At 59.1% G+C, this 22,560-nt stretch overlaps 4 protein-coding genes across 6 annotated transcripts in view; 2 read left to right on the top strand and 2 right to left on the bottom strand.

The window, feature by feature from the left end:
- Positions 1–56: 56 nt before the first annotated feature.
- Positions 57–9,672, top strand: TMEM138 (transmembrane protein 138). 3 transcript variants are annotated; one of them, XM_067541519.1, is made up of 6 exons: positions 57–261; positions 945–1,006; positions 3,909–4,173; positions 4,905–5,076; positions 7,805–7,880; positions 8,245–9,672. In XM_067541519.1, exons 3-6 carry the CDS (start codon positions 4,046–4,048, stop codon positions 8,355–8,357), a joined length of 489 nt encoding a protein of 162 aa, XP_067397620.1. In that variant the 5' UTR covers positions 57–261; positions 945–1,006; positions 3,909–4,045; the 3' UTR covers positions 8,358–9,672. The 3 variants fall into 3 exon arrangements, with proteins under 3 accessions (XP_067397620.1, XP_067397619.1, XP_067397621.1); XM_067541518.1 differs by lacking the exons at positions 57–261; positions 945–1,006 and adding an exon at positions 2,576–2,689; XM_067541520.1 differs by lacking the exons at positions 57–261; positions 945–1,006 and adding an exon at positions 2,824–3,186.
- Positions 9,673–9,814: 142 nt separating this feature from the next.
- Positions 9,815–13,903, top strand: TMEM216 (transmembrane protein 216). Its single transcript, XM_067541512.1, has 5 exons — positions 9,815–9,942; positions 11,361–11,462; positions 12,005–12,097; positions 12,500–12,701; positions 13,247–13,903. Exons 1-5 carry the CDS (start codon positions 9,930–9,932, stop codon positions 13,260–13,262), a joined length of 426 nt encoding a protein of 141 aa, XP_067397613.1. The 5' UTR covers positions 9,815–9,929; the 3' UTR covers positions 13,263–13,903.
- Positions 13,904–14,182: 279 nt separating this feature from the next.
- On the bottom strand, positions 14,183–16,732 carry LOC137148609 (fascin-like). The gene is made up of 4 exons (XM_067541510.1): positions 16,521–16,732; positions 15,811–15,967; positions 15,172–15,345; positions 14,183–14,548 (listed from the first exon to the last, which is right to left on the bottom strand). Exons 1-4 carry the CDS (start codon positions 16,659–16,661, stop codon positions 14,349–14,351), a joined length of 672 nt encoding a protein of 223 aa, XP_067397611.1. The 5' UTR covers positions 16,662–16,732; the 3' UTR covers positions 14,183–14,348.
- Positions 16,733–18,754: 2,022 nt separating this feature from the next.
- Positions 18,755–22,560, bottom strand: part of CPSF7 (cleavage and polyadenylation specific factor 7) — a 28,966-nt gene continuing 25,160 nt past the window's right edge. The window contains exon 10 of the mRNA XM_067541508.1: positions 18,755–18,889. The gene's annotated coding sequence lies outside the window, so the exon portion shown is untranslated. The remainder of the gene's footprint in view (positions 18,890–22,560) is intronic.

Here is a 22,560-nt window from a genome sequence, read left to right as displayed (position 1 = left end):
CTCATGGAGATTGGGGGGAGAGAAGAAATCAGGGCCACTCTTGCCTCCTCTCTATGATCCAAGGCCTCCGGAGTGGTCACAAGTGTTCGCCAGGGACAGACTAAGGCTTTTAGGGGCCTGGTGCTGCCCCATAGATCCAGACCCCCTGCCCAATGCAAGCTGTCCCGGGAGGTGACGGATCTTTGGGCAGGCTGGCCCCCCAGCTCTGAGCTTCCCAGCCACGCAGGGGGCCCAGCTGACACCAGCAGAGCAGCCACAGGGGTCAGTTGAGGGGCCCTGTGCACAGCCTCCTCCACAGAGTCCTTTGCTGGGCTGGTGTTAATGGGCCACCCCCAGAGCAGCAGGTTGCAGAGGGAACGCCCCATTGAGAGCGGCCTCTAGCAGAGTAATTGTTTCTGGCTCTCTGCAGACTCAGGCAGATGTCACTGCATCAATCACATTCAGATCCTGTTTTCACATTTTGCTTTGAAGCTATGGTGGCTGGAAATATATATGTATTGAAATTAAGCGTAGATGATTATTTGTACGTTACGGAGCAGGACCCCATTGTGCTAAGATGCTGTAGAAACACGGAACTAAAAGATGGTCCCTGCCCCAAAGAGCTCCCAGTTTAAGTATAAGACAAGCGACAACTGATGAATACAGAGGGGGATGTATGAGGAAACAATGAGATAATATTGGTCAGCATGAGACATAGTGGTCTCAGCACACCAACAGCCTATCCAGATTCTGATGCCATTGCATGACTTCAAGATCTGGGCCCATGGGCATAGGCCTACTGTGCCTTTATCTTAATCCTGCCCTGCTTCCGCATCCGCAATCCTGCAGGGGATCCAGTGTGTACTTTGTAGGCTATTTCTTCCTTGTGGTGTGCCAAGAGCTGTGTGTCACTTGTGGGGAGCTTCACTCATCTCTCCCCACTTTCTGTGTCATTTATTTTGCAGGTGATGGGTGAAGATGCTGGATACAGAAATTAGGGTTGCCAAAATTGTATTTAAAAAATAAGGTACTGTTTTCCTAACACCCCTGCCCCACCCCTCCTCCTGATAGTATTATTATCATCATCATCATCTTTATTATTAATAATAATAAGCAGTACTTACCTACATTCATCAGGGGTATTTCTTGCTGCTTTTTGCAGCACTCAGCAACTCCTGATCTTGTTGTACAGAGATGAAAAAATAAGGGACTGTTGGCAACCCTAGATACAGTGGGATCAAATCTTATTTATAATACAAAGTCATTCCTCCATAATGCAGGAGACCATGACCAGGTTGCTTCCTAATATTCTTGCTTCCTAATATCCTGGCTGCATTCATCCAAGAGAAATGAGGGTCCTTTGGGGCAGCACCCCTGGATCAGGGGATACAGGAGGGTCCCAACTGAGGGACACCATGGAGTGGGTGAAGGGAGAGACAGATCTGCCTAATCTGAGATTCTCCCATCGGCTCTCTGGCCACCCATGCCACCTGCAGCACTGTGGCTGCAATTATTTTCAATTCTTCTGTGTCTCCCACCTGTTTCTGTGTTCTAGTCTCCCAGATGCTCCTATTTGGGTTCCAGGACATGGGTGGGCACAAGCCCACCTATGGCTAAAAACCGTTCCCCCAACCTAAGGGGAGGAGCTACTGAGCCCAGGACTCAATTAAATTCGGGGGACAACAAATGAGAAAACAGGACCAGGCGTGAAGGTCAAAGGGCTAAACGGAGGGAACCTGAAGGGGACACCAAGCAGAGAACTCCGGACAGCGCCCATTGCTCCCTGAAGATTTCTAGGGAGCCAGCGGACGCTGCCCGAGTCCCCAGAGAAACTCTGCCCAGATGTGTGATCGGACCAGTCCCCCAGATGCTGCAAGGCAGGCAGGAGACAAAGCTATGGGCAGGCAGAGAGAGCCCTGTCCGCCACTCCCTCTTGCATTCAGAGTAGGAGCTCGAAGGCCTTGCGAGACTGGAAAAATGCAGCAGCAGCTGCAGTCACCTTTGCCTGAGAAGCAGTGCTCTCAGGAGGGAGGCAGCACAGACTAGGCCACTGTAAAGAGGAGCTAAGCCTGGTGCTGTGGAGAAGAGGAATCCAAGCCCGAAGAAGCGTTTGGCAGAAGCTGATTTTGTGTTATTGGAGGGGTCAGGGCGTTGATCATTTGGTGGGAGAAGGAATTGATTTGTGGGGGTGGATTGATTTTTAGGGGGAGGCGAGACTGTCTGGGCATGTACAGAGCTGCTCTGAGTTTACTTGGTCCTGCCACAGCACAGGGGGCTGGACTAGGTGGTTTTAGGAGGTCCTGCCCAGTTCCAGCCCTACATCTCCATCACACAATGATTTGTTGGTGGGGGTGGGGGATTTGGGGACAGGGAGAGTTGTGTGTTGGGGGGCTGCTTAAGGGGGGGCCCATTCACAAACTGGAGATGCTGGGGGGGGGACGGGGACAGTGACCAGTATGTAAATGTTATGCAAATCAGGTGTCAGGCTTCCCCCGCCAGAGGTGAGGAGTGGGGTAGATAGTTGGTAGGGCCAGGACAGAGAGGGTCTTCCAGCACCATAGAGAGGCGGGAGTGGGTAGCTAGAGCGGCCGCTCGGCCAATCTAGCAGAGATTCTGAGGGCTTCCGGTTCCGCCGCCCGCTCCCGGAGCCTGACCAGCCCCCAATGGCTGCGCGGCCGGTCGCCATGGGGATGGAAGATGGCGGCCCAAGGTGCGTGCGGGGGCCGGGAGGCAGCTGCGCCGGGGGGGCGATCGGGCCGCCGCGCCCTGATTATGCAACCACGGCCCGGGGGGGGGGGAGGTGTCCCTGGCGGGGGGCCGGGAGCGGGGTTTTCGCGAGGGGAGCCCGCACTGGACGGGGACCGAGGGGAGGAGCCGGGGCGCCGAGTCGCCCGAGGCCCTGACCTCAGAGGAGAAGACAATTGCGGTGTCCCAGAATCGCCCCCGCCCCGCACATGCAATTCGCCCTGCTCTTCCCCTCCCCCCCACGTGTGATCCCCTGGTATTATAGCCCCTCGCACTGGGGGTGACCCCATCTGAATTGCATTTCCTATGGATGGACCCGCCTCCCATCCCCACGGGTTACTGAGACCTCATGCCCTCATCCCAGGTGTGAAGACCTGCCCTGGCTCCTATCCCTTGTCTCCTCCCTGCCCTGGGGCAATCCCAAGTCTGCAGGATGGATCCCTCGGCTCCCAGTCCCAGGCTGTGTGTGAGTTGCTTCCAACAGGATCGCTCCATCACCCTCTGTCCAACTCTGTGTCCCTTCACCCTGCTGCCACTGCGGCTGTGCCCCCGCTGGCTCCCAGTCCCAACCCCAAATGTATTTATGATCAACTTCTCCTCCTGCATGGGCATCTGTAACCTACCAAGATTCTGTCTCCTCCCATTTCTCTTCCAGGGTCAGTGTGCCCTCCTTCCCCCAACCATAAACTACCTTCTCTGCCTCCTCTCACGGGTCTGTGGCCTGCCATAACCCTGAAGTAACCTTACTCAGACAGAACGAGAGCTCTTGAGCTCTCTGACTCACCCACAGGTTAGAGAGTGCCATGGGTTAGAGAGTCTGGGAAAATGGCTCCTGGGTTAGGGCATGGCTCTGCATGGAGCCCCTGAGATCCCGTCCCTGGTATGTCTGCGACCCCTAAATAGGAGAGCGCCCATGTTCTGGGTGAGGAGAGTTACTGGCCAGGATTACTGCTATGATCCCGAAGGGTGTCCTCTCATAAACATCTTTGCTCCCTAGCCCGGAGGGTGGCTGCTGCGTAACTGAAGCTAAGAAGGTCCCATGCTGGGTTTGAGCCCAGCTACTGGCTGGAGGCCCATGTGAAGCAGTTTGGCAAGAACCCCTGGCCCAGCTGGGCTCTCTGTTGAGCTGCAGGTGTTTGCCATAGGCCCTGCTGGAGATAAACCTCTCTGACCTTCCCTTCTAGGCTCCAGAGCTCAGCTGTAGGGAGCAGGGAGAGGCTGTGGTGCAGGAGGGGACTCTAAGCTCTTCTGGCCCCGAGGATGAACTGGCTTCGCTCTCTGGGATGCACACGCTGAGGGCCTGCGGCCCTGGGAAAAGAGGATGCTCCGGACCAGTAACTACAGCCTGGTGCTTTCCCTGCAGTTCCTGCTGCTCGTCTATGACCTCTTCGTCAACTCCTTCTCGGAGCTGCTCCGCGCTGCCCCCGTCATCCAGCTCGTGCTCTTCATGTGAGGGCGGTGGGGACTAGTGGTTGGAGTTGGGAGGCCTGGGTTCGCGTCTCAGTTGTGGGAGGGAGTGCGGGCTAATGGTTAGAGCAGGGGACTGGGCATCAAGAGCCCTGGGTTCTCTTCTTGGCTTGCTGCCACTGTGGCCAAGCAAATGAGGAATCTATGGGGGGGGACAAGGGGACAGACTGAGGCAATGGAATGGAGGGGGAGACGTGGGGAGTGTTTTATCCTCCCTCACCTGCTGTGCGCAGCAGTACCTGACTGCCTTCCTCTGAAGCATCAGTCACTAGCTGGCTTTGCTGGGGGGAGGGGGCATAGCTGCAGGGAGGGACTGGTCTGTAGACAGTGGCTCCATTCCCAGAGCTGGCCTGTGTTCTTGGCACTAAATCAAGTGGCTGTTACATAAAGATCTGGGAAGGAACTGCTGTGTCTGCCCAGATCAATTATCAAAGCAGCTAATTACTGCACTGGGAGGGGCTGCCTGGGCTGGAGGAACCATCCAGAGCTCGCTGCCTCTCCTCCCAAGGGCCTGGTGCACAGCATTGCTCCAGCACAGGCTTTGGGTTTCTCTCTGTAGGCAGGAGGAGCTAGGATACTCCCTGGGGGGAGGGCAGTTCTTGTGTTGGCTGTCCAGCATGCTGCCCTCTCTAGTGTTGGGCAGACGCTGGGCCCCAGGGAGGACTGGGATCTCCAGAAGTGGCTGTGTGCTCATGGCATCTGTCTCCTCACAGCATCCAGGATATCACCATCCTCTTCAACATCATCATCATCTTCCTCATGTTTTTCAACACCTTCATCTTCCAGGCCGGCCTGGTCAACCTCCTCTTCCACAAGTTTAAAGGGACCATTGTCCTGTCAGCAGCTTATCTGGCTCTGAGCATCGCCTTCCATATCTGGGTCATGGTAAGGCAGGGCTGGACTCTGGGGTCTCATAGGGGCTCTATATGTCGGAGCACTATAAGGAGAGGAGTGAGGCTACGGGGAGCTCCTGCTTAGCACCATTGCATCCAACCCTGCAGAGCCCCGTGCCCAGATTCACCCTGTGCTTCAAGCAGGGGGATTGGGCCTGGAGTAGAATGGGAGGAGGGACACAAGCCCTGCTTCCTCTCTTCTCCCTTTGAGCTTGTCGCAGGGAAGGTTGTTCTTCCCCAACTCAGATCCTTTCTTTGGGACTCATGTGCTTCCCCAGCCTCCCCTCTCTTCTTGGAGATTGACTATGGGACTGGGAAGAAGCCCACCCCATCTGCCAGATTTTGGGAGAGCTGCTCCTCCCACTAGGCAGCATAGCCAGCTACTGCTCTTTGAGGGCCTGATCCTACACAGGTCTGCAAGCAGCCCTCCCAGCCACTTCAAGGAGAGTCCCCATTGCAGACAGCATGCAGGATCGGGGCCTCAAACAGCAGCCTGTTGCATGGTCATTGGCAGGTGCTGGTGTTCCGGGCCTTGTGCTGTCTTGATCCCAGAGTGGCAAACATGGCTAGCGGAGGCAACCCCACAGTGAAAGTTATTTGGAGGGGGGATAATTTTGGATTCAATATGCATTTGAACCCAACTCCTCCTTTGGAGGCTCAGTCCAGAGGTTGGCAGAGACATCAGTTCTGCCCTCTGGAGCTGTCCCGGGGGTGATCAGAATGCTCGTGATGGGAAAATCAGAGGTTTTCCCTCTTAAAAGGCTGGAGTCGTGGCTGCACCGATCCATCTAATGGAGTAGCCCACCCCCTTCCGGCACAACTGCGGCCACTGGCAGGTCTGTATGATATCCCATTACTTCCTCTTGAAGGGATTTTGCTCCATCTAAAACCAAATTACTGCTGAGCAGAAGCCAGGCCTCAAAATGCCCTCCTGGAAGGGGACTGCTGGAGTTAGTGTGGAAACTGACCTGTGTCCTCAACTGTGGTACCCACGAGAGGGCAGTACAGCAAGATTTGAGAGCCTTTCCCTTTTGAAATCCCCCTCCTTCCCTTTCCAGCTACCCCTTGAGCAGCAGCTCCTGGTCTCACTGGTTCGGATCATGATCCAACAAGTGCATACTAAGCTGGATCCCATCCGGGAGCCCTACAAAGTTGGGTTTACAGGAACAGCAGCTGGGTTGCTTGGGAGAGTGGAATTGTTCTGTCCAAGGCCTGGTCAGTACTTGGTTGGGAAAGCTCCCAAGCCTGCTTTACAGTCTTGCTGAAGTGGCTTCCCCACAAAGAAGGCTAATCCTTCAGTGAGCAGTGTCAGTGGGCACACAGGGCATACCTGGGATTAATCCCCGCCAGAAACCAGTGCTCAGGAGTGCAGCTGGTCTCAGCAGTCACAGGCTGCGGGTCCTTCCCAGCTTGGACTCTGCTTGTGCCCTGCCATCATTTTCAGGACACCCACCATCTCCCCCTCACCACTCCAGTTAACTTTTTCCTGCCCTGTCTCTTAGGCAGTGAGCCCTCCCGCCCTTGGATCTCACCTGCTGTTCAGTCTGTCTCTGCTACCTGCTGAGATATTGACAGTCTCTTAAAGGGCCAGCCCCACAAATCCCATTTCTCTGCTGGTGCTGCTACTTGACTCTGAGACACCAGGATGATCACTGGGGTGGTCAGGCGGCTGAGTCTAGTCCCTGGCTCAATGCCACATGATAATAAACCAGCCCCTTTTCTTGTATTTGACCGTTTGATGCTGCAGAAGGTCAGTAATGAGAACCACTGGCTGCAGGGACGCTTGTAACCTGACTGGACAAGGCATCATGGTGAGGCACTGCCAGCTAGATACCAGCTCCCTTTGCTGCTGTGAATGCTGTGCAGCAACTCCTTTCAGCAGCCACTGTGGTCCCCCTCTGCCTTCTCCAGCACCTCCCCCCATGAAACAGAGAGCCACCAGCATCATTATCCCTCCCCCACTGCACAGAGTGAGACACTGAGGCTCAGAGGGGCTAATAGACAAATCCTCAAAGGTATTTAGGTGCCTAACTCCCATTGAAATCAGCCGGAGTTAGGCCCGTAGGTACCTCTGAGGAACTGGGCTTAGGTGACCCGACTCCCAGCTCTGTGCTCAGACTGTCTGAGTCCATCTCTCTGAGGTGCCAATGCAGGTAATGGGGAGGGCCTTTCCCTGGCAGTTTCCCCTGGCTGGTGCTGCCCAGGGGTCCTATCTGGGCAGCGGGATTTAAGAGGATTTTCTGGGATCTGTGTTGGGAAGCTAGACTAGGTCTTGGTGTTCTGTATAAATCCGCTGATCTGATTAACCTTTATATGCTCCCTGAGCTGCTCCCTGGCACTCTCACCCCCGGCAGTAGGGAGGAGCCCTGCGCAGCCTCTAGATGTGTGGGCCGTAGGGATGAGCTCAGAGAGGAGGTGTTATTCTTGTTGGAAAAGGGTTGCTTGGAAAGAGGATCAGTACAGTGACAGATACATTTCTTCCCCTGCTGAGGGGCTCAGCCACTAGGGAGAGTCCTCTAGCCCTGGGGAGATAGGGAGCTGCTTCCCACTGGGGATCTGGAGTAAGTGACATGGGGTGTAACTGAATGGCGCAGCCTGGGAAGAGAGGAACAAGTAAGTGGGTGAAGAGATCCAGCATGCTGAGCTCTGTGGTGGGCCAGGCAGGCACTCCTGTGGCTGTTTCCTGCCCCTGATGTCCCTCGTGATTCTCTCTCTCTCAGAACCTGCGCTGGAAAAACTCCACCCGCTTTGTTTGGACGGATGGACTGCAGGCCCTTTTTGTGTTCCAGAGGCTGGGTAAGGGTCAAGCTCCATTACGGACCCCCAACCCCACCCAGGAACCACCCCCTCTCCACACACACACATGTTCTGCAGCCATGGAGGGGCAGAGCTACCAGAACTGACCATGGGCTAACCCCATCTGCCTTCCCTGCAGTCTTTGGGTGCGTTTAGTAGCAGATCCCCGTTCCCATGGGCTATACCAACCCCTTCCCATGGGTGCTGCATCTCAGTGAGATGGGAACCCTCCACAGCATAATTTTCTGCCTGCCCTGGAAGTCCCCAGGGCACACTGGGGTGATCCAGCAGACAGAGGATGAGGTGGGGGAGAAGACATTCTGCAGCTGGCTGTGCTGTTTCACTTTCCTCTCCTTGTCTCCAGCGGCCGTGTTGTACTGCTACTTCTACAAGAGGACGGCCTTGCACCTGGGTGACCCCCGCTTCTACCAGGACTCGCTGTGGCTGCGCAAGGAGTTTGCTCAGGTCCGCAGCTGATGGCTTCCCCCAGGGACCAGACCCCTGGCTGCTCCCAGCTGGCTGGCACGGAGCCTCCAGTCACCTGCACTCTCTGCTGGCTGTCTGAGAGGCTGACCTCTCTCAAGCCTGGTCTTGCGCTCCATCCCATGAATTAAACAGGTTGGAGAGGTCCCGGCAAGAGGCATCATCCACACACCTGCTGCTCTGCTGGATGCCCACTCGCACTCTCCCTCACCACTGGTACCTCATTCCACTCCCCTCTTATTGATCAGTGAGCTGCTCCCGCTCCCTTCCCTCTGGACCCAGCTGCAGCCTCTATGAGGAGTGAGCTGAAGTGCCAAACAGGTTTGGCTGAAGACTCCTGTAACTGCAGCATGGCTCCACTTCCTCCAGAATGATCCTTCCCCCAGCCCTACACACAGCTGGCTTGCTACCTGACCAATGGGGTCTTGTCAGCATGAGCTCCATTCAGCCTTGGCTTTGTATTTGTGGTGGGATGAGGTGCCTGGATTCAGCCAGTTCTAGCTGTGCAGCGTTAGGCTTGTGGGAACTCTGTCCTGGTGGTAGATGTCCCTTTTGTACCTGTGTATTTTTATAAATTATGAGACAGTAACTTGGCTTCATTTTCCAGAAACCTGTGTGTGTGTATGTTTTGGGTGCCCCCTCCTTATCCCCAAGCCCTGTTCTATCTTAGGGGTGTGTGGCCCCCTGTGCCATCTCCCCACCTCAAACACTGTTCCACCCTAGCCCACATTACAGCTAATTCCCCTACTGGGGGCAGGAGTCTAATGGTCAGGACACACTCTCCGTGCAGCTGCCTTTGTTGTTGAGTCTTTCCCCAGTCATGGATCAGGGCCTCGCTGAGCTAGGCGCTGGAGAAACACAGAATGGAGATGGTCGCCACCCAAAGAGCTGACACTCTAAGCAGTGGGCAGGAGACAATAAAACAACACTGGTCAGCTTGACTGGTGGTGGTAGCAGTAGCGTTCCTGCATCACACAGTAGGTGTTCCTGTGGGGGCTGAATTCCTCCCTCTGCCTGTGGGAAGGCTGGGCAGGGGGCAGAGCCTTGGGTGTGTAGGGGGGATGGTGCTGTAACGTAGGGCAGGCAGAGTTTCACGTAGGCCCACGTTTCCCACGCCGCCCTGCTCTGGAAGGGGAGAGACCATGAAGCGCAGGCGAGCAGAGTGATCTCAGTGCGATGGAGAAACAGGCCCAGGTTCCCTGTCCCCGCACTCTGGCTCCAGCACTGGGTTATCTACGCTGCCTGCGCCGGAGGAAGGGGCTGGGGTGGCGCCGCGGGGTGATCCGCGCCCGGGAGCACGGCGGGGCAGTCGCTCATTCAGACCCTGCTATTGCTTCTCTCGCGGGGCGGGGGAAGGCGCTGGACCGTGGCTCAGCCATGACGCCTAGGTCATGGGAACAGAGCCCATCACGGGCGCCCGGCGGGTCCTCCAGCACCAGCGAGCCGCGGGGCTGAGCCGGCTGGAGCGGCGGAGCGCGCGGGCCGGGCTGGCCCCGCACTTCCGCTTCCCCGGCCCGCGCTCCCGGAAGCGATGTCGCCGGGTGACAGTTTCCATGGCGATGGAAGATGGCTCCCAGAAGTAAGTGCGGGGCTGGGGGGGGGGATATTTCCCGGTGCCTGGGACCCCCCCAGTTCACCGAGAGAGGGGAAGCCCCGGCCGGGGAAGGGGGCGGTGCCACGTGACCTCCCCACCCCTGCGGGAAAGGCACGTGACAGCCCCGCCCCCCGAGGGGGGCACGTCCCCACCCCATTTTCTACATGGGGGGGCCACGTGCCTCCACACTTCCCTGCCCTCCGGCTGCCACGTGCCCCTTCCCTATCTCCGTCTGCTGGGGGGGGCAGTGCCACGTGACCCCCCCACCCTCGCGGGAAGGGCCCTTGACCTCCCCCTCCACGGGGAGGGGGTCACGTGCCCCTCCCCCAACTCCCCCCGGGGGGCACCTACCTTCCCTACCCCCACCCTATGGATGAAGCATGTCACCCTCAGAGACCAGGCCTGGAAACCAAACCTCCCTGCAAAGCGCAGAGCTCCAGGCGGGGGAGGGGTTGGAATGGAAACGGGGTCACCCAGCATTAGCCGATATCATCACGGACCTGATTAGTCTGGCGGTACCTTCATGTGGAGAAAATGCCCCATGCTACAGGGGTCTGGCATCTAGCGGAGAAGGGCCGACCAAGAACCAATGGCTGGAAGTTGAAGCCAGACAAAGTCAAATTAGCTAGAAGGCCCACGTTCCCAGCAGTGAGGGGGCCGAACCGCCGGAATAAATGTCGCATGGAAGTGGGGGATTCACATCAACACTGAACACCTCGCTGGAAGATTCTTTACTCAAACACAAGTTGCTGGACTCAGCCGGGTGTGAAGTCAGCCCCAGGTGGCAGCTCGCCTGGCCTTTGGGGTAACTTGGCAACCTGTGCTGTACAGGGGGTCAGGCTCTTTGATCCCTTTGGGCCTTAAACTCTGTGAAATCACAGTAGCACCCAGCAGCCCCAGCTGAGATCAGGGCTCCATTGTGCTGCACTGCAAGAGCCAGCCCTTTCCCCAATGAAACAAAATAGACAGGAGAAAGGTAGGATTTTTGTCCCCATTTTACAGATGGCCCAGAGAGTCTGGGTCAGATTTTGAAGTGCCTAAAGAGGCAGGTAGGTAGGTAGGTGCCTGTCTGCATCTTTAGGTGCCTAAATCCCTTTGTAAATCTGCCCTCAGTGACTTGACCAGGGTCATGCAGGGAGCCTGTTGCAGAGCTGGGAAGGAAGTCCAGGCCAGTGCCTTGACCACCTTTCCTCTCAGGCTGAACACCGGGGACTGACTATCTCACAAAGTCATACGATCCCTCAGCCTACAAAGGTGGGGCTCCCATGGGGCGTTATGGGTTAATGCAGCTCACTTAGACCCTCTCGCTTCCTCTGCCCCTTTTGGAAGAAGAATGAGGCTGGCAGGGCTGTGTGGGGAGTGACACCTGGCCCGCTCATGCTGTTCATCTGCCCATCCCCCAGGCCGCCAGCTCTCCTCCACACCCCTGGAAATCCTGCTCTTCCTCAATGGATGGTATTATGCCACTTACTTCCTCCTGGAGATCTTCATATTCGTCTATAAGGGTGAGTTCCCTCCGCTGCCATCCCAGCCCCTAGCTTCGGCTGGAACCCATCTCTGATTGCCCGGGGCTGCAATGGGACAGCCTTTGGCAGCAGGCGCTGCCCTCTGCTGTGGTATCAGGTGCCACTTGACAGAGGGCAAGGCAGGCAGGACAAGCCCAGTGGAGTGTCAGCTGACTTATTCCACCCATAGCCACTCAGACCTCCTTGGTTCAGCCACCCCCATCCCATTGCAGGCTGTATCTGGTGGGTGGAGGGGTGAGAGGAAGCCATTAGCACTTGGCTCCGATGCTGGGCAAGGGCCAGGACCCATTATATGAGCCCCTCTCTGCACTGTGCATTTCTGTGGCCCCACTGGCAACTTTCTGGGACTCTCCATCTGACATGTTGTCCCTGGAGGAATGCCTTTGGGCTGAGAAGCACTAGCTGTTTACAGCCATTGCCCCTTCCTGGGTGGCCTGTACTGGGTGAGGGACAGTGGTACCTCAGAGAAAAGGTTTGGGGGCCTTGCGCTCCTCCTGAAACAGGTGACTTATGTCCCACAGGGCTGCTGTTACCGTACCCCTCTGCCAACCTGGCCCTGGATCTGGTCATGCTCTTCCTCTACCTTGGCATTGAAGTCACTCGGATATTTTTTGGTGAGTGCCTAGAGCTGCCCCTTGGGGGCAGAAACCTGTGAGAGGGCTGGACTTGTGCCCTGCATTCCTGTGGGCCGCCAAGCAGCCAGCACGACTAGCTTTTGGTCACGCAGCTTGGAGACTGATCAGTGCCTAGAGCAGAAGAGCTTTTTGCCTGGGCTAGGCAGGCCCCTGGAGCTGGGGCCACATTGGAGCCAGATCCCTAAAGGGAAAGCCCCTTGTCCCATTCCCTGCCCCCCAGCCTGAGGCCAGATTGGAGCCAGTGCCCTAGAGGGGATAGGCTCCGTATCCCAATCCCCCAGCAGTCTGTCCCCTGAGTCCTGCCCCTCCAGGAAGCTGCCAGCACTCATGGATGGCTGCAGGGCGGGGAGGGGTTGCTTCACTAACTGTGCCACATGGCAGGCTCAAAGGGGAACCTGTGCCAGCGGAAGGTGCCACTCTCCATCAGCCTGGCCTTGACATTCCCGGCGGCGGTGATGGCGGCCTATTACCTGCTGCTGCAGACCTACGCCCTGCGGCTGGAGGCCATCCTCAATGCCATCCTGCTACTCTTCTACGCCGTTGAGCTGCTCCTGGGCATCCTCACGCTGGCCTCCTTCTCCAGGTATCCCCACCTGCTGCCTCCTGCCTGGAGCAGCAGCGGCGGCACCGTGAGGGAGACTGAATGTGTGCGGGTAGGGTCCGCAGGAGGGACAGCGTGGGGGGTAGGAGCTGGGGTGGACAAACTGGGCAGGAGGGAAAAAGATTGGCGATGGGGGAGTCTTGGACCATTCGTGGACCAGTGGAAGGGAATAACTAGGTGATAGGCAAAGGGGGAGGCTGTGGTGGAGACGGGCTGAGAGAGGGAAGACTGGGCAGGCAGCTTGTGCACATGACTGGCGATCAGGACTCCTGGGTTCCATTCCTGACTGCCCTGACTCGATTTCCTCATCTGCGCTCCTCTCCTCTCCTCTGATTGGCTGCCTCTCCCCGCTCCGAGAACATATTTCCCTGAGAGTGGGGAAGCAGTTGGGGGGACAGGGTTCCCTAGGGATGTGGGTGAGTGTGGGAAGCTCTCCCCAGCCAGAGTCCCTCACAGGGTGGGGTTTGAGAAGCTGATGAGGTTCTGCTAGTGACGGCCTGGCCTCTTTCCTGTTCATTTCCCTGTAGAGTGGACTTGTACTGAGGCTCTGTTCAGGTTGTTCCGCGCCAGAGAAGGCAATGCGTTGCCTCAGCGTCTGGGACCGAGGCCACACGTTCTCTCCCTCCACGGCTGGTCTGATGGCGGCGTCCCAGCCTCTCGCAGCAGTGTTCCACGTCAGCCCCTCCTGGGTGAGGAGCCACTGCTGGCATTCCCAGAGACTTGGAGACAGACTTCAACTCACATCCCAGACTTGGTGCCTCCTGCAGGCATGAAGCAGCCATTCCTTGCCCCCAGGCCTCACTCACCTGCTGCAGGCACTACCCTCCTCCGCCTGCTGGGCAGGGGTGGGCAGCTGGGAGCTGTCATGGATCCCTTTCCGGACCCTACAACCAGGGGTCAGAACTTGTCTAAGCCCATGGATACAAAGCCAAGTGACCCCTGGCCCAGACCACACCCGCATGGATCATGCCTGCACCTCCTGTGTCCTCCCATTTCAGTGGGGTAGGGGTGGGGCAGACACCCTAATCCACCCCCGGGGCCCCCGTGTGAATTTCAATTAGCTCCTGTCTATTGCATGTGTGCAGTGACTGACTGGGAGGTGCTTCCACCCCCTCCCCTGGACTTGTTGTTATTTGCCATAGCAGTGACTTGTGGCACTTTTTCCTCCTACCACATCCTCTGAATAAATACTATTTTCCAATAAATATTTATTTTTCTGCTATTGCCATGGCCTGGAGCCTTTTTACTAGGGCAGGGTTTCCCCCAGGGGGCAGCAAGGAACTACTTCCCTCCCGAGCCTCTAGGGGGCAGCAATAACCAGTCTGCTGGTGCCAGATCTCTGCCAGTCAGCACCCACTTCAGGGCACATGAGTGCTCCCTGCCCCACAGAGCTCTGGTCTCGCCAGGAGAAACCCCATCGACTCACCTCCCTCCCCATGGGCAAGGTCTCCTCCCAATAGCTGGCTCCTGCCCTGACCCACTCTACAGGGTGCTGCAGCAACAGAAGATCCCGCTAAGGAGATGGGCAATGGCTGGACAGCAGCAGAAAGGGAGGGCGGGGGTCCCAGCCACACAGTAGGCAGCGCTCGAGTCAGCGGAGGAGGAGTTTATTGCAGGGACTAGAGGTCCTCAGTAGTGGAAGGGCGTGGCAGAGGCTGCATCCGAGGCCCCCGCCCACAGGCGGCCTCCTGCCTCCGCCACCAGGTACTTGCTATTGGGCGCCTTGAGCACAAGGCAGCTGGAGGAGACGAACTGGAGGGTGAAGTCGCTGGGGCGGTCCCCACTTGCCATGACCAACCCGTCCTTGTCCAGGCTCCAGTACTTGTGGGCTGTGGGTTGAATGGGGCAGTCAGGACACGTAGCTCAGGATGGATGGGGTGGCATATGGACAGGGGGGCACACAGAGAAAAAGGGCACCCTTGGGTCCTTGTTAACCTGGGGGAGGCACTGCTGCAGGATGTTATGAGCGGGAAGAGGTCCGGGAGATACACGCTAGAGCCTTGCTGCAGAGCGGGCACTAGCTGGGGCCACAGTGGACTCTGCCCCCAGGAGGCTTATGGGAGTGGCTGACGGGTGCTTCCCCACCTTTCTCTGAAGTGCTCGCTACTGTGCCAGATGGAAAGGGGTGGAGATGGGGGCCAATCAGCAGTTCATTGGCTGTGTCCCTGGCAGGATAGCCTGTGCAACCCGCCTTCCAAAGACACGGCCACGGGGCCCCCACCTCTGGGGAGGGGGGGGGTGCCCTGTCCTTCCTCTGGCAAAGATTCCCTGGCACCTCCATCTCCAGGGAGTCCCTACTGCCTGGCACACCCCAGCCCCTGCACCCTCACAGTGTAGCCCCCTGGCATGGATCCCCTGGTATCTCCCATCCCCTGCTGTCCCCGCACCCCCCAGTCCCTGCACACACCCAGCCCAGCCCCTGGCAGGGACCCCCTGCTCACACCCCCCATACCGACTGTGAAGTGGCAGAAGCCGTCCTCGCTGAATGTCAGGACGCTGGCATCATAGGCTGGGCGGTTCCCGTCCAGTCTCTGAGTCCCCGGGAACAGCCCCACGAAGCCGGCCTCGCTCTGCAGGATCAGCAGGGGCCGGTTCACCAGCAGCAGAAGGAACATCTCCTTCTTGCCTGGGGGCACAGATCCCGGCAGGCAGGGTTAGCCCCAGCCGGCCCGCACGGAGTGGAGGCTACGGGCCCTGCAGAGGTGCTGAGCGGAGGCAGAAAGGGCCAAAGTTTGGTCAAAGTGACTGTGGGCCCAAACTCATTGTGTTTGTCGGAGAGAGAGCTTTGGAAACAGATGCCAGCTCCTTGCAGGGCAGGCCTGGCCCCTGCCCGTGCTACCCCCTCTGCCCTGCCCTAGGACCCCAGTACCCTCTAGGGGCTCACAGTGCTGGGTCCAAACAAGGGGACAGTGTGTGCCAGTGATCTGAGCAGGTGGGATGTGGGCTGAGACATACTGGCTCACAGCACATGGGCCCTGGAACAGCCTCTGCATGGGAGAGCATTAGCCACACCATCCCAGAGCTGAATCAGGAGCGCGGCTGGGAGGTTAAGGGCCTGTATGTATCCCCATCGGTTCCACCCCACCCTTACCTGCCGCCTCGGGCGCCAGCAGCAGCTGCCCATTGGGCCTGGTGGCCACGTATCTGTTGTCAGCCGTTCGCAGTGTCACCTTCTGCTCCTGGTACTGGAGTGAGAACCAGACCCCCTTGTCCTGGGTGCTGGTGCTCACCACAGCATCCTTGGGACCCTGCAAGGAGGCTGCATTAGGGGGCAGGGACGGATGCTGAGCCTTCAGCACTCCTCCTTTTGGGTGGGGTGGGGGAGGTCAGGAGCCGCTCCTGTTCCAGCCGGGGCCTCTCCCCAGGCCCAGTCCTTGGAACCATGTTTCCTTGCTACCGTCCGACGACCCCCAGGAGAGGGGTGAATGTGGCTCTCAGGCAGGGCTAAGGAGGGCACCAGCTGGGCAGAGGTGGGGCAGAGGAACCGAGATTCAAAGCAGCCCTGCCCAGGCCCCTGAGCAAGGGGATTTAACCCTTAATCCGCTGGCACCCTCTCAACGGGCCACTCCTGGAACAGGGCACTCTGTAGCAGCCAGGATCGGCTAGGGGAGAGCCAGGACCACCATGCCCTGCACTGGCGTTTGCCTATGTCCCTCAGTCCCTGCGATGCGCTCACCCACTGCAGGCGGAGCACAGAGCTGCATGGGAGTGGGCAGGGCCCTGCAGGACAAAGCTGGTGGTTCTGTATATCTCCCCCCATCAGTCACTCTGTGCCAATTGCCCGGCTCCGGCCGCACTCACCGCGCCGAGGTAGGTGCCGGAGGAGCTGCGAAAGCAGGCCTGCTTGGTGAGGTCGTTCAGCACCAGCTGGAAAAGCTCCGTGTTGCCGACGGCCGTGGCGTTGGCATAGATGTCGGCCCCTGCGGGCAGCAAGAGACGCATGGCATCAAAGTGGGCAGCGTGATGCCCAGCCCAGAGCCGGCAGAGAGTCAAATGCCCGCCCCAGGGCTGGTGCCTACATCAGTGGTTCTCAACCAGTGGTACGCGTACCACCGGTGGTACTTTGAAGAAGGCTGGGTGGTACGTGAGCCGTACCGCGCCGCCGAATCCGCCGCCGAAAGTCCCCCCCCCGCCGCCACAAAACCCCGCTGCTGCCAAAAGTCCCCCCCCCTGCCACCGCGAAACCCTGCCACCGAAAAGGGGCAAACAGCAGCAGGGTTTCGGTGGAGGGCATTGTTCCCCCCATGTAACCCCGCCGCCGCTGAAAGCCCCCCCCGCCACCGCCGAGAAACCCCGCCGCCACCGAAAGTCCCCCCCCCCCTTTTTTTTCCCCCCCGAGTGGTACTCGGGGAAAAAAAGGTTGAGAACCGCTGGCCTACATCATTGCTGCCATCTGCTGGCTGCAGTCGGATCTACTCCAGTCACTGCAACTTCCATCTACCACAGCAGGAGGCGGCACGCAACGGTGCAGAGATTCCCAGGGCTACATGGCATGCTGCACCTGCCCACTTAATGCACAGTCCCCTTGAAAATGTGAATGGATGGTAACTGACACAGTAGCAGCTGCCGGAGGGTGCAGGCAGACAGCCTGTAACAAGGGCTAGGAGAGGAGGCACCGGCTGACCTGTTAACTCTGAAACCTACTAACAGTGCCAAAGCCCCGGGGGTAGCTTCAACATGTGGGGGAAGCCTTGTATATGCTGATTTACACAAAATAAACCGCCTGGCACAGATTTCCATGTTCCGTTGGGCACCGTACTGGAAATGACCTGCATCTTTGTCAGAGACCACAGGGTTTTGCTGCAGGATTCAGATCACACCTTCGTTTCATACAGGTAACAACAGGGTCTGAACCACGATCAGGGCCCCCTTGTGCTAGAGACTGTACAATCACAGGGATAGTCCCTGCCCTGCAGCTCTTTCTGGTTCACCGGACAAACGGGGGAGAAAAGGAGGGTCATTAACCGCATTTTGCATTTGCGGAACGGAGGCCCAGAGAAATCCAGTGACTTGACACGGAGCCAGGAAATGAACCCAGATCCAGGTCCCAGTCCAGCGCCGCAACCACTCAGTTTCCATGAGCAGCATGCCCCAGAATACATTGGGCAGCAGCCCAGGGGCACAGGCTGGGGTAGTGGCAGCCAGCAGGTGGTACCATCTTGGTGCAGCCCCAGGTCCCCCGCCCTGCCCTGCTCTGCTCACCCGGCCTGCAGCTGATGAAGCGGCCCCCGGTGCAGGTGCGCAGCGAAACCTGCGCCGCGCTGGGCTCCAGAGCAAAGAGCTCGTCGCGCCCTGGCTTGTCCGTCTTGAAGGCCTTGACGACGCCCTCACGCCCCGTCAGGTACCTGCCGTCCACATCCCGCAGGGCCAGCAGGCCGCCCCGCAGCTCCAGGGAATAGAGCGTGTGAGGGGACTTCTCGGCCTGTAGCGAGCCGTCGGCGGCCAGCAGGCTCCCAGCCCCAGTCTGAAGCCCATACTTCTTCTCTAGAGACAGGGCAGGGAGGCAACGTTAAAGATAGGGAGAGAGAACCACACTGGCACCATGGCCCAGTGCTGCTGCCCAGTGATGCCGTGGGCACGGGGGACAGGCCCAACACGCCATCGTGCACCAGCACGCACTGCAACCCATCCCCCATCTACATCCCCCATCCCGCCCCAGCACCCTGGCCTCGCACATCCTTCCTTGCACCCTCAGATCCTTCTCCACCCAGTGCCCCTCTCCCCCACATACCCCCATCCCTTAGATCTGCTCCCACATGGCACCCACCCCATCACCTATCCTGGTCTCCCACCAACCCAGACCTTTCCCCACTCTTTACTCTCCAGTGCATCGTCTCCCCCTTCCTCCACAGCTTCCCCACCAGCAAGGCAGAGCACCCCTGAGGAGCAGGTAGGGTGTGGGGATGTGGGAGATGCCCACCTTTGAGATCAAAGTGGAGGGTGATGACGGCGTCGGGCCCCCAGGGCAGATCACGGTCGCAGCGCAGGTGCCCGGTCTGCTGGTCGCAGCGCAGGTAGCGCTGCTTGCCGGGGTTCAGCAGGTGCGTGTTGGGGTGCTGGGCCAAGTGCAGGCTCCACTTCTCGCCCTCACCCACGGTCTGGGCAAAGCAGGTGACGTTGTCCTCGGCTCCGCCCAGGTAGCGCTGGGAGAGCTCACACTGCAGAGACACCTGCCGGGAGGGGTGGCCCGTCAGCGCCAGGGCAAGGGACACAGATGGCTCTTCCCCACAGGCAGAGCCGAGACCCAGGCAAGGAAGGGCCGGTGCCAGCATGGCTCGGGGGACAGGGAGAGGACTGCTGGCTCTCCCAGGGTGTCCCCCAGCACAACACTAGAGGGCACCGGTGTGTGTATTGGGGGGGAGGGTTGGGACATGGCATCAGCCACAGGAAGACCTGGGGGTATTGGCGCATGGAGGAGAGAAGTTGGCAGTGTCACATCAGCCACAGCCAGGAGCCCGAGGGGCCAGGAGAAGAGGGGGGGATGCCCTGGAGGTCAGGCCATGTAGTGCTCTCCCCCCTGGGCTGCAGTGCAGCATAGGTGCCCCGGTAGCCCCCTTTCCTTGCCCTCCATGGGTACCAGCGACCTGTGGGATCCCCATTTCCTAGACAGGGTGGAGTTGGGAATTCCTCAGGGCCCATATGTCAGCCAGGGCTGAGGGGGTGTCTGGCACAGCAGCGCCCCCGGCTGGGTCCCTTTCGGTGCTGACCTGTGAGCTTTGAGAGCTCATGTTGTCTGCCTGCTCCTCGGCCTGTGGTTCCATCCAGCCCCCGGCAGGACCCACTTTACACGCCAGGGCCCCTGAGACATCATGCCCCTGGCTCTGCTTCAGCCCACATCCAAAGTGACTCAGTCAGGCCCAGCTCAGGGACCCACCCCCCATGCCAGCCCCATGGCTTGTCCTGAGGTCCGTGGCCCAGGCTGAGATGCCTACAACTCACCTGGCCCAGGCCCCTCCGCAGCCAGCAGGTAGGAAGGTTTTTGCCCACTACCAGCCCCAGGCAGACTCCAGTCACCGGCCTGGAGGCACAAGGTGCCCTGAGGTTGTCGTGGAACCAGTGCCCGAAGAGAGGACGTGTCGCTGAGTCAGCCCTCGGGGCTCACCCACTTACTGCCAGCCAGGCCCTTGCGCTGTAGGGCCACTGCGGTCCTGCCCAGGGAATGGGGCAGTGTGGGGGTATTCCTAGGGGCTGCGTACCCCCGCACCCTGTGGCTACAGCATAGAGGATCTGAGCAGACACAGGACAAACTCCCCCTCCCACACTGCAGGGGCCAGAAGTTGCTCGGTGACTGGGGTGAAGGGGCCTCACATGGAGCGGGGGGGGAGGGGAGGTTGGGATGATGCCACCCAGCCTGTTTCTTAGAGACCCACTAACTCTGGGCTGAGGCCACAGCCACTCTCCAATATGGTGCAGCGCCCTAAGACCTTGGCCAGGCAGAGAGGTCGCTCCGTGGGAGAGCTAATTCTGACTGGACAGGGCACCTGAGCTCCTCTGCACTCCCCCCACCCCTCCCAACAATCCCCTTTGATCCGCACGGGGGCGGTGATTCGTGGGGAGCCCCTCGGCTTGGACAACGCGTGAATCTCCGTCACTTGCCAGCTGAGTCCCACCCAGCTTTGTTCTCCCCCCAGCTGTCAGGAGTAAAGGGGGCCCCCCTGCGGTCACCCTAGCTGGGGTGCTGGGGGATTGCCCACAGGGAGGAAGGGCAGGTGGGGGCGCCCCCTTCAGGCTGGGTGTCACCTCAGCAGGAAGAGGGCAGGGCTCAGTGGAGCTGGTGCCCAGGGTGGGGGGCAGCTGGGGGCGCGGGTTCACACCTTGCCATCCGGATACTGCCGAAGCAAGAAGAGGGCTCCCGGGCCCGGGCTCTCCTGGTTGCAGGTGACCTTGCCGTTGGGATCGGCCGCCAGGAAGCGCTGCAGGGCGCTGAACAGATGCAGCCTCTGCCCGCCCTCCTCGCCCTGCCCAGCCGTCCCGGCTCCTTGTGGGGACACGAAGCGCAGCACCCAGACCTGGCGGGGCCGCAGCACTGAGCCTGTGGCCACCACCTGGAAGCGGAAGGGCTCGGCGCTCAGGTACCGGTTGGCTGCATTGATGAGGCCACAGGGAAGCGAAGGGGGTGCAGTGGAGTCAGCCATGGGGCTCTGATCACTCCCACTCCAGCCACTATCTGGCACTGGTACTGCTTAGACACGCCCACAACAATGGGCACCAGGCAACTGGCCAGTCACAGTGCAGGCCCCACCCCACAGCACTAGCCCCACCCACTCCATGGCCCCACCCCCACAATAGCAGCCCCACCCACTCCATGGCCCCACCCCCACAGAGGGATGGTATTGCTCAGCCATGCCCACAAGTGGCACCAGGCAGGTCACTGCGCAGGCCCCAGCCCATAGCACTAGCTCCGCCCACTCCATAGCTCCACCCCATGTCCCATGGCTCCACCCCCACCATGGACATGGTAGATGTCACTAACAGAGCAGTACCACAATGGAGCGGCCATGCCTAGGCTCCATCCCGAAAACCCTGCCTAGGGGGATGCTGAACATGTGGGTAAGGGCATCGTTCTCAGACTTCACAAGGGACCACAGCCCAACCCCCACTCCGCATTAGGAGCAGAAACTCCCCGGCTCCTCCCAACTCTCCCGCCGCAGCCTTCGACTCCAACCCTAAGCGCTGCTAGGCCAAGTTTGTGGCAGGTCAGGACGCCCTGCCCCAGGCCCATGGGGGTGGGAACAGGAGGCGAAGAGACCCTCACTGAACACGGGGAAGGGGGGCTGCTCTGGCGGCCAGGTGAAGACAGGTAGGGTTGTAGCGTCAGCTGAAACTCACGCCCCCTGCTGCAAAACTGTGCCCCAGCCTCACCAGCGTAAATAAAAGGGGACCCCATCTGCTGCCCCAGTGATGGACTAAAGCTAGACGGGGCAGTGATGACCATTGAGTCGGACCTTCTGCATGGCCCAGGCCGGAGAACCTCACTTGCCCTCCCCGCCTCCAGCCCAGAACTTCGGTTCCGCTCCACCGGGGGTGCCGCAGAAGCCGCCCGTTTTGTTTCACATCAGACTTCAGGGCCCGCTTTCTCCTCACCAGGCTTTCGGAAACAGGCTCCGTTGTCTCTTCAGTCCCATCCGAGGGCGGAGCTGGCTCAGACAGCACCAGGAAGACTCGCTCAGAAGTTCTGGGCTGAGGCGACGGCCCAGGTTGCCAGCCCAGTCCCCCCGCAGAGCCTGGGAGCCAAGGCTGGAGAGCTCCCTTCTTCTGGAGGGGATATTTTCATCCCTTCTCAGATCCCCCTCCAGGAGCCTCCCTCCTTCCAGTCAGTGCAGCTCAGCATTGCTGCCACAGCAACAGCATATGAAAAACAAACCCCACGGCTGCTCTCCCATGGGCCCAACGTCCTCCCCCCTGTTTAGGCCAGGAGCTAAAGACTAAAGCTTGGGGCAGGCACAAGACCAGTACATCAGTGTCCACGGAACAGCAGCTTCTCCAGCTTCTCCCAGCCCAGCTACCTGCACTGCCAGACTTCGCCACTCAATCTGCACCTGAACCTCGACGGGGAAAGGCCACGATCCCATCTGAAGGCGCCTGCTCCACAGTCCTTTGTTCTCACTTCAGGACACTTCCCCTTATCTCGCAGCCTTGACGTCTCCCTTCACTTTGGGCCGCTGCGCCGTACCTGCCCATCTTCTGAGCTAAGGGCGTCTATGGCCGACGAGCGCAGACGTCTTGCTTGGTCCTGGGTGAGCGGCGGCAACCGAGAAGAAAGACCTTCGAATTGCAAGGAGCCGACTCTGAATGTACGACCACTGCTGGGTCCAGAGACCCTGTGAGACGGGCTCAGCCA

This window comes from Emydura macquarii, unplaced genomic scaffold (genome assembly GCF_026122565.2).
Source record: "Emydura macquarii macquarii isolate MOO-44397 ecotype Brisbane River unplaced genomic scaffold, CSIRO-AGI_Emac_v2 contig_670, whole genome shotgun sequence".
Taxonomy (NCBI): domain Eukaryota; kingdom Metazoa; phylum Chordata; order Testudines; family Chelidae; genus Emydura; species Emydura macquarii.
This window is presented reverse-complemented; position numbering and strand designations above follow the sequence as displayed.